This window comes from Vipera ursinii (assembly GCF_947247035.1).
Source record: "Vipera ursinii genome assembly, chromosome: 2".
Classification (NCBI taxonomy): domain Eukaryota; kingdom Metazoa; phylum Chordata; class Lepidosauria; order Squamata; family Viperidae; genus Vipera; species Vipera ursinii.
Genome location: NC_139513.1, coordinates 281,686,400 through 281,702,816, shown reverse-complemented (window position 1 = coordinate 281,702,816; position 16,417 = coordinate 281,686,400). Strand labels below are relative to the sequence as shown.

The following is a 16,417-nucleotide window of genomic DNA, read 5'->3' as shown; positions in this document are numbered from 1 at the left end:
TGGTGAGGACAGGGGAAGGAAGATGTAGTTTTCTCATGTGACACAGAAAGTGCAGGCACTGCTGTGCCTGCTTCACCACTGCCTCCCTGTTGAGCGACCAAGCTAAGCTACTTGTTAGCTGCACTACTCATGTAACTCTCCTGTCTCTCAAAATGAATAGTTCTTACTGAATAGACTGGTTTCATTGGCAAGGTGACTTTAAAGTAAGCCTAGATTCAACCATGGGAGCAGATCCACTGGATCCTGCTATATCAGACATTCTTAAAGGAATTTGTTGCTTGTGCTTAAGAGTTGGTTCAGGTTGAATCATCTTGGCAAGATTGTTCAATCAGCAAGTGACAACAACAGAATAACAGAGTTGGAATGGACCTTGGAGGTCTTCTAGTCCAACCCCCTACTCAAGCAGGAAATCCTATCCCACTTCAGACAAATGGTTTTCCAATCTTTTCTTAAAAATCTTCAGTGTTGGAGCATTCTCAACTTCTTCAGGCAAGTCATTCCATTGATTAATTGTTCTAACTCTTAGGGAATTTCTCCTTAGTTCTGGGTTGCTTCTCTCCTTGATTAGTTTCCATCTATTGCTTCAGCATGGTAGCATATATTATTCTCAGTACATGTTGCTTTCTCCATCTAACTCCAGTTCTTTTACACTGAGCAGAAAAATGTCCCTGAATGCTGATTCCATTGTTACATTTAAGTCAGGTATGCTGGATATATTTTGCAGGTACATTTTTTAGAGATCAGGTAGCTAAAACTATAAAGAACTCACATCTATTTGTATATAAGCCAGATATATGCTTATTGATCTGGAAGCGATTTCCCAGAAATAGACCAAACATTGCAAGGATGGATAAAAATTAAAACTGGTTTTATTAAACATACTTGGAACTAACATTGGTCCCAAATTATTTAACAATTTTGTTTTTTGTTGTGTGAAAATTTTTTATTATGCAGGGTAACTGGGAATTTGGACTGTGTGGAGCTTCAGAATGTGCTGTCTTGGGGTCAATAAGCAATGTTAGAAGGGGGAATTGTCCCAATTGCTATAAAATCCAAATTTGCTACCTAAATCACCTTTGGGTAGAATGAACTGTTGCTTGACTCAGCAGGAAATTGCCATGAAAACAAGGTTCCTGTGAAAACTTTGTAAAGGGCTTCCATAAGTGGTCCATTCTCATTGAGTAGATAGACGTAAGAAATGCTAACCATATTTTCTACTTCCATCATTTTAAAGGAATGCTTTTAAAAACCATTTATAGAATATAAAGTCCCTATAAAGTTTTCTCAGAGAGGACAGCAAAAAAGTTTAGTCTGGTAAATTATGATAAGACTTCCAATTTCAAATTTAAAAAGAAGGGGGGATAAATAAATGATCCATTACAAAAAGAAAATTTCCTAGTAGCAATAAATATCCAGGAGTTGCTCTACAAAGTCCAAATGTGGACCACTTCATACAGTTCCTTCTTAATGGGCAATTATCTTTCTTTCCCACAGGTACATTGTAGCATGCTCATAACTGCAGGCACCACTGCTTTTTGGACCAGTTGTAGTTTCCAGATCACCTTCAAAGGCAGCCCCAATTGCAATAGTCCAATCAAAACCCAAGGCACGAAGGACCAAGTGGAACAGTCTCATTCAGGATAGGTACACTTGACACACAGATGAATTTGTTCAAAGGCCCTCCTGGCCACAGGACTATCTACCTTTCCAGCAAAAGCTGAGAAATCAATGGGATCCTCAAACTGGGCATCAATTTTGTCTGGGGGAGTACAGCTCCATTCAAAACTAAACATAAACAATCTTTGGATAAGGTGAGCCCCCAATCCACAAATGCTTGGTCTTGCTAGTCTGTTCTTCCCCATTCAGATTCCCATTCAGGCATTGCAAATAACCTTGGTGGCATTCTTAGGTAACTAAGCCAGACCATGCCTCAATCAAGTCCATAGGACCTACATAGTCTAGTGTCAGCTCAGAGAAGATCCAGTCAACTTTATCTGAGAGAAGGTCCTGCAGATGTTCCTCAAGTCCTCTATATCTTGGAGGGACCAGGTGTCAGTGTCCATAAATATGGAAATATGTTTGCTTTGCTGCTCTTAACATTAATGAAGAGTTATACATATGCTCAATGAAATTCACTCTTTTGAATTCAGTTGATATTTTTGACAAGAAAAGTATGTGTGTGGGGGGGGTCCTTGGTGTTCTCTGAGTTTGTTTTCTTGCAGACATTTCATCAGCCAAACTAGGTAACATCCTCACCTAACATTGATGATGTTACCTAGTTTGGGTAATGAAACATCTTCAAGAAAGCAACCAAGCTCAGAGAGCTTCAAGGACCCCTCATTTCAACCCTGAACTACAAATATTCTCCTTTGTTGGCATGACAAGAATAGTGTGATGGGGAAATAAGGATTTGGATGACAATTGAGAATAAGGTTAGGTAGACAAAAGCAGCAACAGTATTCCATTTAGGGCCTGGTTTAGATGTGTTTTCATTATACGGTAATCATGAATCTTCCAGGAGTATAATGTTTCCATGTCCATCTTCATATCCACCCAAAACCTGGAAAGACAGACCACAATCAAACTACCAAAGTTTTGTTATTTTACAATGTAGGTTTGGAGGGGGGAGGGGCAAGGCTACAAATGAACTCATGAAGATCATGGGATGCCCAGCTTGCTTTACTGAATAAATCAGAATTGGTTGCATTCACAAAATACACTAAATGACAAGCTATAGTTTATTCTGGTCTGCAAAGTTTTCAAGTTTTCAAAACTTGCCAAGCTACAAACACGTCAATTGCCATGGGAACTCAGCTATCAAGACTATGGTAAAAAGCTGAATTCCATTACCAGCAGATATTCAGTGTATTATTTAAGAAAATATGCTGAATTTTTCTCTTCTCTGATTCTGTTGCATAACTTAATTGAACTTTCATTTCCTGGGAAAATATAAGATTCCTTTTCTTCAAGACTAGGCAATAATTCAAAGTGGTTGTTTTAATTGAATCAGAATTGTCATTCACACTTAATAAATTTGGGCCATAATTTATTTTTTTAAAAATACTACTGTATTGCTAAGGCATAGTAAACACAACTGCCATCCAGAATGCAGTATTTGTCATACTGATTTAATTTTCAGGTGGTAACAAACTCCATGTGAAGGATCGTAACATTTGCAATTGCCTTGCTCTTTGATTCAGTCCCATCTCACCGAGAGACTTCTTGCCTCTTACAGCTTTTATTAAAACAAATATATCTTACAGCACTTTTACAAAGAAACTGCAGAGCAGATTTGTTTGTTGATGCTGGAATTTTCTGATGGATAGAAAAGACTTTCCAAGATATCCATATATATTATTGGACAAATCTTACTGTACATAAATTCTCCTAGCGTCAACATGCACAGTAATAGAACTGGTCTGACAGAACAAACATGACAAGAACAATCTACTAACAAGGTGTGGAGACACCCCCATTCTGTGTTCAAAGCACACCATACTCCCCCCCCCCCCCATCGTGCCTAAGCATTTTCACATTGCATTTGTCCTTACACAGAATGTGGAACATAGAATCACAGGGCTGGGAGAGACCTCAGAGATCTTCTCTGGGACAGCCCCTCAAATAATGGAAGACAGCTATCGTATTACCCCTAAACCTTCTCTTTGCTAGACTAGACATACCTAGCTCCCTCAAACGTTCATCATACAATGTAGCCTTCAGACTTTCTAGGGCAGGGGTCTTTAAACTTGGCCCTTTTATGACTTGTGGACTTCAACTCCCATAATTCCTCAGCCAGCCAGCATGCCTGGCTGAGGAATTCTGGGAGTTTATTTTATTTTATTTATTTTATTGGATTTCTATACCGCCCTTTCCCGAAGGACTCAGGGCGGTTTACAGGGTACTTAAAACAGTGATACAAAAATTAAAAACAATTAAATTTAATCCCTGAGAATAAAACCCCAATTAAAACTAAAAGCTCTCAGCCTGGGCCGGGGAGCTCGAAGAGCCAGGTCTTCAGGTCCTGGCAAAATGAACGAAGGTCGGGGGCAGTCCTAAGTTCCACGGGCAGCTGGTTCCAGAGGGCAGGCGCACCCACTGAGAAGGCCCTCCCCCTGGGTGTTACCCGCCGGCAATCTTTAACCAGCGGCACCCTGAGAAGACCCTCCCTGTGCGAGCGCACTGGACGAAGGGAACTTGATGCTGGCAGCAGGTGTTCCCTCAGACTGAAGTCCACAAGTCATAAATGGACCAAGTTTGAAGACCCCTATTCTAGGGTTTCAGCATTCTTTCTGTATCGCGGTGACCAGAACTGTATGCAGTATTCCATATGTGGCTTCACCAAGGTGGGATTATTTAGATTTTTAGATTTTATTAGATTTATATACCGCCCTTTCCCGAAGGACTCAGGGCGGTTTACAGGGCATTTTAAAATCATATCAATATAAAATACAAAGTTAAAAGAGAATTAAAAGATTAAATTATCCCTGAAAATAAAACCCCAGTTAAAATTCTCAGCCTGGGTCAGAGAGCTCAAAGAGCCAAGTCTTCAGGTCCCGGCGGAACGAACGAAGATCAGGGGCAGTCCTGAGCTCCACGGGCAGCTGGTTCCAGATGGTAGGCGCACCCACAGAAAAGGCCCTTTCCCTGGGTGTTATCCGCTGGCAATCTTTTACCGGCGGCACCCTGAGAAGACCCTCCCTCTGCGAGCGCACTGGACGAAGGGAACTTGATGCTGGCAGCAGGTGTTCCCTCAATGTTCCCTTATGACATTCATGTGTGGCACAAAAATAAAGCTCGGTCATAAACCTAATAACAAGATGAGGACAATATGACTTTATAATGTTGGTACAGCTAAGGGTGAAATAAGGTTTGTTAGGACCCACTTAGCCCAACGAGAGGCAGAAGTAGGAAAGATCATAGACAGAACTCAATTAAGTGTTCAGTTTAGACGATCATGATAGAAGCTGAGTAAATAAAAAAATAAGTTGTTCAGTGCACATTATTATAAAGCCATTAAAATTCATTTACACATATGTGTTAAGAAGCCAAATTTATGAAAAAATAAACATGCTCTGAGTGTAGCGTCTCTGTAACCAGGCTCTGAAAATCTCATCAGGTTCCAAGTCTACTAGATGAATGGTTTTTGCTGGACACTGTTCCCAAATCAGCTTTTCCACACAATTTAGCTACCAACAAGCCTGATAATTGGTAGAGATTCCCCAAGCAGACATTATTTGCTAAGGGAGAAGGGTACAAACTAGCAACGGAAGACAAGCAACACAGCAGGGAGTTGAGCATCTCTACCCTCAAAGCAGGAGTAGGAAAAGCGTTCTGTCACTTTTACAGCCATTCAGCTGAAAGCCATTCTGTCTCACTTCCCTAGCAATGTGCAATTCCTAAAAAAAAAACCCTGTATCTTCAAATCTGTATTTAAATATATATTTGCTAATTTTTCTCCGAATAGGCAATTTTCCATTTTTTTTATTCTCAAATATACATCTTCAAATGCAGATTAAAATTTTATTCAAAGCCAAGAAATGGGAAACTTAACTGTGCTTTAATCTTACAGAAAACCTAGGGAGTTAGGGTGAGTTCAGGCTCTCTTTGTGTTTGTAAAAGTTTGGCTTTCTCAAAAACGTTCTCACTTCAACAAATAGATTAGCCTTCTCCAATCTGATATCTCCATTAGTTCTCAGAATTTTCAGCCAATATAGTCAACTTTGTCTAATTTGCAATTAATTAGCTCTCCCCAAGCACTAAACGATGTTGCTGTCTGTAATAAGCTTGCAAGATGGTGAGAAATTCTAATCAAAACAGACATAAAACACAGAATAATAGTATGGGAAGGGACTTTGGAGGTCTTCTATTCCAACCCTCTACTCAAGAACAAAATCCTATACCATTCTGGACAAATGGCTGTCCAGTCTCTTCTTAAAAACATCCAGTGTTGGAGCAACCAGAACTCCTGGAGGGGAGCCGTTCCACTGATTAATTGTTCTCACTGTCAGGAAATTTCTCCCGAGTTCTAGGATGCATCTCTCTTTCATGATCTTCCACCTGTCACTTCTTGTTCTACCCTGAGGTGCTTTGGATAATAGGTCAATCCCCTCTTGTCTATGACAGCCCCTCAATACTGGAAGATTACTAACATATCACCCCAAGTCCTTCTCTTTGTTAGACTAAAGGTAAAGGTTCCCCCGCACATGCGTGCTAGTCGTTTCCGACTCTAGGGGCCGGTGCTTATCTCCATTTCAAAGCCGAAGAGCCAGCGCTTGTCCGAGGACGTCTCCGTGGTCATGTGGCCGGTATGATTAGACGCCAAAGGCACACGGAATGCTGTTACCTTCCCACCGTAGTGGTCCCTATTTTTCTACTTGCATTTTTTACGTACTTTTGAACTGCTAGGTTGGCAGAAGCTGGGATGAGTAACAGGCGCTCACTCTGTTATGCAGCACTCGTTATTCAACCCACCAAACTGCCGACCTTCTGATCGACAAGCTCAGTGTCTTAACCCACTGAGCCACCGCGTCCCTTTTTGTTAGACTAGATATACCTATTTTCCTTAATCGTTTAACATATGGCTTAGTCTCCGGTCCCCTAATCATCATTATTGCTCATTTTTGCAATCTTTTTAGGGTCTCAACTTTTTTTGTATCATAGTGACCAGAACTGGACACAGCATGCAGCTTTTCTAAAGTTGTCTGGCCAATAAGAGAAAATAAAGCTAAAGTGCATTGCATCTTGAGGAGAAAAAACTCCTCATTCAATTTTATCTGCAATTCTTCCATATCTGCATTTGAACAATGTCCTTGGCGATGTCTGAAGAAACAGACTCATTTAGGAGTCCAAAGGCATGTTCAGGAGAATCTAGCTTTGCTTTCCACCAGGAATCTACTGACACCCAATGTTATCCATCAGAAGCAAATCTTTAACTTTATCTCATCATAGGGATGGACCTCAAAAGGTTATCTTGCAGTGAAACAGAAAAAATTACTATTCATTTCCATTATGCTCGACATGGTGCCTCTATGAGTATTAAAATTCATGGTCAACTTGGTTGAGAATTTGAGGAGTTACTGGTTTAAACAGCTGGAGGATGCCAGGTTGGAGATGGCTGACTCATTCAGTCTTATCTACACCTTTCATTCCCTTTGATTGATTAAATTTATATGCTGCCCATCTCAATAATACAATGATTCTAAGTGACCTATGATATAATACAAGTTTAAAAGTGCTAAAAAATAATTACAATTAGAATAAAAAGTTCCACAAAATAAATTAAAAATCAAGATGATGGGCAGCCTGGGTTGAGAATTTTCTCTATCCTATCAGCCATCCCCAATATAGCAGGCTGGAGCCCCAGACCAAGGAGCAGAGCCAGGATTTTAGGTTCTAGAAGGTCAGGAGTATGGGTGTGGATCACATCTTTGATGGGAGAATATTCCAGAAGGTGAGGTCCACAACAGAAAAGGCTCTTCTCTTGGACCTTGCCAGTTGAAATTCTTTAGCTGACAGGATCCAGCGTTTACCTTGTGATATAGACAATTTCCTGTTATTATTGCGTGAGATCTGGTCGATGGCTGTATTAAAGAATATCTATCAATCTATCATCTCTCTAATTACTATCATCTTTTAACTGAAAATTAAATATATAATTTTCCATCCTAGGTGACTAAACACCAGTGAACTGCAAGACTATCCTACGTCACTTACTATCATACAAGTAATAATTATCATTCATTTTTTGTGCATCCATGTCTATTTATTTGGGAAAACCATTTCATTGAAAAAGTACTTTCCATTTTTTTTATCAAGTTCATCCCCACAACAACCCTGTGAGGTAGGTCATGATTTCCCCATTTTACAAAAAGGAGGCTCCAAATCAGATGTAGGAAAACTGCACTCTCATTGAAGTGCTTCCGTAATTGTGTCAGAGTGCAAATAAATTCCCCAATAAACTTAACAAAGGCTGTAGCAGCTTCGACATTCTGTTTTCACTACTTTCACTGAACAATATTATCTCTGCCTAATGCTCAGTAATTGAGATAAGAGCCTTGCCTTAAATTATAGTACATTATTCTAAAAACTGTACTTCTCTGAATAAAAGTATTTATTTCTCTTTAGAGAATGATGATGGGTCAATTTACAGGTTTTTTTTCATTCAGTTCCAGTATAAAAAAATCTTTTATATAATATATGTACAAGAAATCATGACACAATTTTTCTTTGTTTTTTTTTAAAACTGGGAAACAATCTGTTTTCCTGATCTATTTTTTTTTGCAAAAAACACACACATTAGAAATAAAAGAACTGCTAATTATTTAGTGCTTACCAGGTAGTTGCTACAGGATTGCAACTTGGTACTGAAAGCTCAGCTTCAGTCTTCAGGAATTGTTTGACATCGCCAAACAAATAAAATAAAAATAAAAATGAGACTTTTGAAGTCATAAGACACAAAATAAAGAGTAGGGTTTTTTTCCTTTTCCTTTTTTCTTTCTTTTCTTAACAAGATATGTACATCAAAAATAGGATAATAAAATAATAATAATAAGAGCCAAAAAAGGGCATTGGTTTTTAATGCTATTAGAAAGCTATATAAATGTGCAGAGGTCCTCTTCTTCTATCACAAAAGACCAACGGAAAACATAAAAGCGCTTCCAATTTCCAGAAATTTTTATCTGGGAGTCTCTTTCTCTTTTTAAAGTACCTGTAAAAAATGGAGAGGAAAGGGAATGAATGATGATGTTTTAAATGATATATAATTGTTCTTTTAAAAGCTATAGCCCAACATATCCCAGAAAGCCTACAAGCTTCCATATACTCGAAAGTCTCAAGATGGCTGTAATAGTTTAACCGAACTTGCCAAGAGCCTCAATTTTCTACAGAAATCCACTTCTCATCCTTCTTCTCTTCTCGTTCAGCTGAAAATTAGTCCAACGGAACTCAATGGATGCGCACAGAAAGATTGAGCTGTCACTGGCTTAAGTTCCTGTTATTTCTTACAGAAATTGGAAGGCGGGAGGAAAAAAATTGGAAGGGGGTCCCATCTGCCTCTTGTCTGGTGCAAGAAATGAGGCGCTGCCTGCAGATAAATAAGTGGATGAGAAGATAGGCTGCAATGGGGAAGAGCTCGAAGAGAATTCTTCAGAATTGGTAGCCATTGTTACAGACAGGAGTATCTGTAAACACTGGAGGCTTTGGACTAAATAGGAGCTTAGTCAAAGGAATCTGTCTGAGTCCATCATACATCATAATGTTATTTTTTTTCCCCATCCTCTCGAGGCACTACAATAAAGCATTCCCTGGGATCTGTCTCATTTTTAAACTGTTATATAGAATACAGTTTTAAAAAAATAACTGTTTCTGTCTAGGGTTCCATTTCAAATGCATTGTTGTTAAGCATTATGAGGAGGGATTTTTTCTAACTCAGATTTTTGCAGCGCCTCAGAAATATGGTTTAATTCCTTGTCCTTCCCCACTATGTGAAATTCAAAATATAGGGGAAAGATTTGTTGTATGCTACCCAAGAGTCACTTGTTTGTGAGGTGGGTGGCCATATGATAAATGAAGATGAGGAAGGAAGGAAGGAAGGAAGGAAGGAAGGAAGGAAGGAAGGAAGGAAGGAAGGAGAGGTGTGTGTGTGTGTGTGTGTGTGTGTGTCAGAGAGAGAGAGAGAGAGAGAGAGAGAGAGAGAGAGAGAGAGAGAGAGAGAGAGAGAGAGAGAGAGAAAGCGATCATCCTACTACACTTTTGTCCACAAGCTTAGACTATACCTGATTATTTAATTCTTATGCCTCTTCTCCATTGTCCATTTCAACTTCATCCACATCTGCTGGGTCTGTAGTCCGGGACAAGATGTCTGCCATCAGTGCCTCCTCCAGTTTTTTCCGTACCTGTTGCACTCGTTCCTCTTGCTTCCTGTTGAATACAGTAATGCAAGAATCTGTAAGGGAAGGGCTTTTGGTTCAAGCTGGACATGGAATGCAAAAATGGTCAGCCAACTGCTGTGGAAGTACAATGTGGTAAAACACACATCCTTCTTCCTTGGCAAATCACACTTAAAGCAACGCTTTACATCGCTCTCTGCAGAAACGTTCAGCTAACAGAGAACACTCAACATCAAACAAAAAGCCTCTGGTTGAAGCAGCAGTGCGAAAACTACTCCCATGTTTATTTGAAACTAAAATCTACTCTCCCTATCAAAGCAGTTAAAAAGAGGGGGGGGAGAGCAAGAAACCTGAGTGCAATAGCTGCTCTAGCCCAGGGGTCTCAGCCCAGGCACGCTGGCTGAGGAATTCTGGGAGTTGAAGTCCACAACTCGTAAAAGGGCCAGGTTTGAAGACCCCTGCTTTAGCCTCACCTTTTCAAGGACGATTTTTTTTCTCCTCTTCCCCAGGAAAAAAGACATCATCCTGTAATTGTTTTTCTAGAAGTTAAAAAGCCCATTTGCAATCAGCTTGCATTTTTAAGTTCTGAGAATTCCCAATGCACCCATTCGAGTCTCCACCTTTTACATAGCCTCTGAAACCTTGGGAAGATTTAGCACAGCTGAAGAAAACCACTTTGAAGCTGTGCTACAGGTTTTTTAATAGTAATGTTATTAAAGTTTACAACTGCCAAGATAAAAAAACTAATAGAAGCTAAGAAAAATATAAAAGAGTAGAATGAGAGAAAGTTTAAAAAATACAAAAAGGAAAAACACATATATACTAAATAAAAATGACTGTAAACAACATCGACCTTCATCATAACAAATACAAACAATTGCAATAGCTTATTATCTTTTCTAATACTACAACAAAAATACACTTCATCCAATGTCTCATCTCATAGTTAAACAGATTTTTAAAATCCCATCATTTAATTCTAATCAAGAAGAATCTATTAACTGTGATGAGAAGCAATAATCTATATATTTTAACCTTAATCAAATAAACTAGCTTTATATCCCTTTCCTTTATTGTTAACATAGTAACCTCAGTTTCTCCAAAAATACAACAAAGGAACTCTTCTTCCTCTATCTTATCTATTAACTATAAACAATTCTTGACAACCCCCTCACTTGTTCATAGTCAGCAAAAATCCACTAAGAAGTCACCAGAAACAACAAAATACAGCATACATTTTTAACTTTGATCAAATAACCTCTTTATATTTACTTTATATTCATGCACTTTACTTTGAACAATCTTAATATTTATTCCCTTCTAGTAAAGTCCTAGGACTTGATTTGTAAGTGCTCCATCGCTGGAGGTTTTCAAGAAAATATTGGGCAACCATTTGTCTGGGATGAAATAAGGTATCTTCTGCCTTGGGTTGGGAGTTTGACTAGAAGGAGGGAAGGGAACGATGATGATGATGATGATGATGATGATGATGATGATGATGATGATGATGATGATGATGGAAGGTACCTTGGAGGTCATCTAGTGTAACCCCCTGCTCAGGCAGGACACCCTATACCATTTCAGACAAATGGCTTTCCAGTCTCTTCTTAAAAACCTCCAGTGTTGGAGCATTCACAGCTTCTGGAGGCAGGTTGTTCCACTGGGAAGGGAAGGGCATTCACTTCTGGAATATGTGAGATTCTCATTTATTGATGGCAACTATGACTGCAAGAACTCTGATCCCTAAGCACATGGTCACATGTTTTTTCAACTTACAATCATGTTACTTAATGACAGGGTTTCTAATCCCAATTAGAATCATTAACCAAAGGGCAACCTGTACTAAAAAGGAGCAAAAAAATATCTCTTGGTTTTATTTATAAATAAAAGTTTTGGAGATTAAACTTTTAGAGTGGAAATCTGCAAAAAAAAAAGAAAGGCATGGAAAGAATCGGATTTAGATGAATCCACACATCTAAATGTTCGTTAATTTAATTCATTGCATTACAGCTTAAAAGAACTGAATGCTTTTAAATCGCTAACACTTTTATCATGGCTAAGATATTACTAAGATTTATTTTTCTTGGTTTATTACAAAAACAACAACTTGCATTATTTGTATGCCAAGACTGTAAGCGTACTTGGTAAAACAAGTAAACATAAAATGATTAATAAATAGAAGTGCTATACATTGCTGTTTACAGAACTTTTTATTTTTATCTCTCCATATGGTATAGTACACAGAGGCATATTTTAGTAGTGTTTGGGGGTGGGCATAAGATGTCAAAGCTGATGAATGAGATTTATTTTTAAGCAACATTCAGGCAATGCAAATATATTTCTATACAGGGCTTTTTTTGTCATAGAACGCTCAAAACGGAGTTCCGGCACCTTTTTTGGATGGAACCTTGTAGGGTAGGCAAGGCGGGTTGTATGACATGTGTGAGTTCCGGCACCTTTTTCTTTTACAAAAAAAGCACTGTTTCTATAAAGGATAAATCTGAGGATCTGGATAAAAAGCTATATAATTGTCAGGACTGCTATGCTGCACCAGCTAGGCCAGGGGTAGGCAACCTTGGCTCTTTTATGACTGGTGGACTTCAACTCCCAGAATTCCTGAGCCAGCATGGCTCAGCTTGGAAACCTCTCCCTTTCCCATCAGCATGGCTGGCTCAGGAATTCTGGGAGTTGAAGTCCACGAGTCATAAAAGAGCCAAGGTTGCCTAACCCTGACTAGGCTTTGCTACATGCCGTAGCATGCCATAAAAAATGGGAGGAGGGAGCTGTGGGGTGGGATAAAAGAGGGCTGGCTTCAGGGTAATCAAAACCTTTCTTCCTGCCATTGCATGAGAGCCGCCAGCAGTTGCAAAATCGTATCATGCAATGCAACACCCTCTTGCCCACCAAGCCAGAGACTGTGACCAAAACAATTTGTTTGAAAGTAATTGGACAGCAAAAGATAACTAAAAGGGGAGGGAGGAGAAACAGAAAAGTGAACCAGAGGTTTTTGGCATGAATCTTTAGATTGGGCTTTGCTATGCTGTAACCCTGAGGGACGCAGTGGCTCAGTGGGTTAGGACACTGAGCTTGTCGATCAGAAGATCGGCAGTTTGGCGGGTCGAATAACGAGTGCCGCATAACAGAGTGAGTGCCTGTTACTCATCCCAGCTTCTGCCAACCTAGCAGTTCAAAAGCACGTAAAAAAATGCAAGTAGAAAAATAGGGACCACTACGGTGGGAAGGTAACAGCGTTCCGTGCGCCTTTGGCATCTAGTCATGCCGGCCACATGACCACGGAGACGTCCTTGGACAAGCGCTGGCTCTTCGGCTTTGAAACGGAGATGAGCACCAGCCCCTAGAGTCAGAAACGACTAGCACGCATGTGCGGGGGAACCTTTACCTTTACCTATGCTGTAACCCATTTGCTCAGTAAGGGATGCTCTTTATAGCCATGGCCTCAAGAGTCTTACTCTGCTAGCCAGCCAAGTTGGGATGGCTGACAATGGGCTGTCTAACTTTGGAGTAAGGGTGTGTTAGAAGTCAGAGGAGGAAGCTAAAGAGAGGAAACAAATGACCACTGCTGACCACCCTCTGAAATGTATAGCCCAAGATTAAAGTTAGTAAATGCAGACAATGCACAGCATAGACAATGCACAGCTCTGGATCCAGGCAGGCTCCTTTAAGTGATGTTGCTCATTCTCCGCTACCTCTGATCTTAGAGGACCAGACTGTAAGCAAACACATAGGGTTCCCACTGAGTATGGTCCATTAGAGTCTTTCTGCAGCTGAACATCCAGCAGCATCTTCAGAGCAGGTGAACATTGTCTTTTTCCACAGCTGAATGGTTAAGCTAGCTTGATTTCACTTCTCATTCCATCTCCCAATTCTTCTTCCCCATTCATTTCTTCCCTCCATTCTTTTCCTTGTGCTAAATTTCTTTGGAAAACATCACCAGTCTTTAAGCAGCTAGAATGACCCACGTTCTTTTTAAGGCTCTACCTTCTAGTGCACAGGTGTCAAACTCGATCGCGTCACATGACGTATCGCGATGTTTTTTGCCTTTGCGGAGCCAGGGTGGGCGTGGCCTGCATGTGACGCATCTGGCCCACTAGCTGCCAGTTTGACACCCCTGTTCTAGTGTAATTGTTAGCTCTTTTTGTGGAAAGGCAGAGAGCAGATAAATGGTTATAAAAGTATCACTAGGCAAACATAGGATAGACCCCATGTGAGGAGAAGAAGGAAATATCAAATTATTCACAGACACCCCTTTCACCTGCTATGAACAGAGTTTTGAAATATCAGTCTGTTCAACTATTATATCAAAGTATATCTCCAACTAATCAGATAAGCCATTTTGGCAGTACAGATTTGTCCTTTGAGGTCCAAAGTCTGCAATGTCAGCTTTATTGAAGATGTTGAGGCAATCCTTTCCCTTACTGAGGTTATCTCCATGACTTCTCAGTTGGTTTTCTTTTCTGAGGGAATAACTCAACCTCCAAGGTCCCTTTCCTGTTATTCTTTCTCTTTCTCCTTTTTCTTCCTCTTCTTTTCTGATTCTTCACACTCCCATCTTTCTCATTTGCCTCCTTTTCCTTCTCCCAGAAGTTCTTCTGCTGTTGTTTCTTTCTAGATGGAACCCATTTTTTCCCCCATGTCCAAGAGACATTTCAAATAACAAAGGTTGTTTTTTTTCCCCTGAAGAGTCCAACAGTTCTGGCTTCAGATTTTGAGAGCTGTGGCAAAATGTGTTTTATAGAAGCACAATGCCCCCATTTAGGCCATTAAATCCCTTGCTTTGTGCAAGAATCTAAATTAAAACATCTCTAACAAAGGCCAGATAATGCCAGAAAAGGAGAGCCCATCATTTTCCTAGGTTTTAATGTCAGATCACTTTTACTATTAAAATATTTTTTTCTGACAGACAACCAGAATTCGCCGCTCTGTAACTCAAAACCCTTGTTTTGTATTCGGCTTTTCAGGATCTTGATTGCTGTCTCTGTGATATCCTTTCAACTGTCTCTTCTCAAAGTTAAGCATTGTCAGTTTGTTCAATTTCTATTCACTCTACTTGTTTTCCCTGTGCCGATAATCCTAGGTTGCATTAACAGAGGGACAGAATCAAAATCACATGATGTGTTAATACTGCTTTATAAAGCCTTAGTAAGACCACACTTACTACCAGTTTTGGTCACCGTATTAGAAGAAAGATGTAGAGACTCTGGAAAGAGTACAGAAAAGAGCAACAAAGATGACTAGGGAAATGGAGGCTAAAACATATGAAGAACAATTTCAGGAGTTGGATTTGTCTACTCTAGTGCAAAGAAGGACTAGGAATGACATGATAGCAGTGTTCCAATATCTAAGGGGCTACCATAAAGAAGAGAGGGGTCAAGCTATTCTTCAAAGCACCTGAAGGCAGGAGAAGAACCAATGGATGGAAATTAATCGAGGAGAGAAATAACCTAGAACTAAGGAGAAATTCCCTAACAGTGAGAACAATCAACCAGTGGAACGGCCTTCAGAAGTGGTGGTACTCCATCACTGGAGGCTTTTAAGAAGGGATGAAAGAGCCACTTGTATGGAATGGTACAGGACAGGGGTAGGCAACCTCGGCTCTTTTATGACTCATGGACTTCAACTCCCAGAATTCCTGAGTCAGCTATGCTGACTCAGGAATTCTGAGAGTTGAAGTCCATGAGTCATAAAAGAGCCGAGGTTGCCTACCTCTGGTATAGGATCTCCTGCTTGAGCAGGCGGTTGGACTATGTCCAACATCCCTTCCAACTTTGTTATTCTGTTATTCCTTGTGCCTTTCTTTACACCCATTTCAGTTTGCCTGAATTAATTTTAAAATGTGACATCCAGAACTTAAAATAGTACTTAAGACAGTGTCGGCAGTGGAGGGGATGGAGACGAAAGGACCATTCATCCAAAGGAACCATACCAGTTTCCTCAGAGTAAGAACAGTGTGGCAGATCTTTTGAGGAAGCATCAAAGGAGGATCCCCACAACGGACACCAAGCTACTTTTCTCTTATAGATTTTATAAGAGTCAGGGATGCAACTGTTAAAAAAAACCAAAAACCTAGGCAGCAGCCATCTTCCACTCAACAAATTACTGTCATGTGAAAAAAAGCATCATTAAAAGTTAAATAAGAGTCGTGCGCCTGAAGCAAATGATTTGTCCATTAAAGTGTTCAGCTTGATTTCCAGTCCTAATTTGCAGAAGCAGAACTGTGTGGGGGAAAAAAGATCCCCCTCTATGCAAATGAATCAACTATTCATGCCAATATACTTTAAAAAAAACAAATATGGTATGGGGGGCTAGAAATGAAAAGCAGATACGGACTTTCTAAAACGGACTTTCTAAAACGGGCAAATCTTAACTAAAAAGGTGGATGAAACAGTATTTTTATTATGGTTTTAGAGTGTCCTCTGCTGGCGAATACAGGATATGTGAAATGCTTTTTTAAAGAGCTTTTAGAGACTTTATTTTATGAGTCGATAGTCTTCTGCTGCAGGGAAAAATAA

The 16,417-nt window shown here is 39.8% G+C and overlaps 1 protein-coding gene across 4 annotated transcripts in view; it reads right to left on the bottom strand.

Annotated features, from left to right (window-relative positions):
* Positions 1-851: 851 nt before the first annotated feature.
* MBD2 (methyl-CpG binding domain protein 2) overlaps positions 852-16,417 on the bottom strand; it is a 64,210-nt gene continuing 48,644 nt past the window's right edge. Inside the window, exons 6-8 of one of the 4 annotated variants that reach the window (XR_014491724.1) lie at positions 9,774-9,918; positions 8,333-8,707; positions 852-2,560 (exon numbers count right to left, since the gene is read on the bottom strand). Coding sequence is in view for 2 of the 4 variants with exons in the window: in XM_083356316.1 (XP_083212442.1) it covers positions 9,789-9,918 (130 nt within the window). In the remaining 2 variants the exon portion in view is untranslated. Of the gene's footprint in view, positions 2,561-7,386; positions 7,530-7,740; positions 8,708-8,903; positions 9,083-9,773; positions 9,919-16,417 lie in introns of those variants that run through there. The other 3 variants (XR_014491725.1, XM_083356316.1, XM_083356317.1) reach the window with 3 other exon arrangements.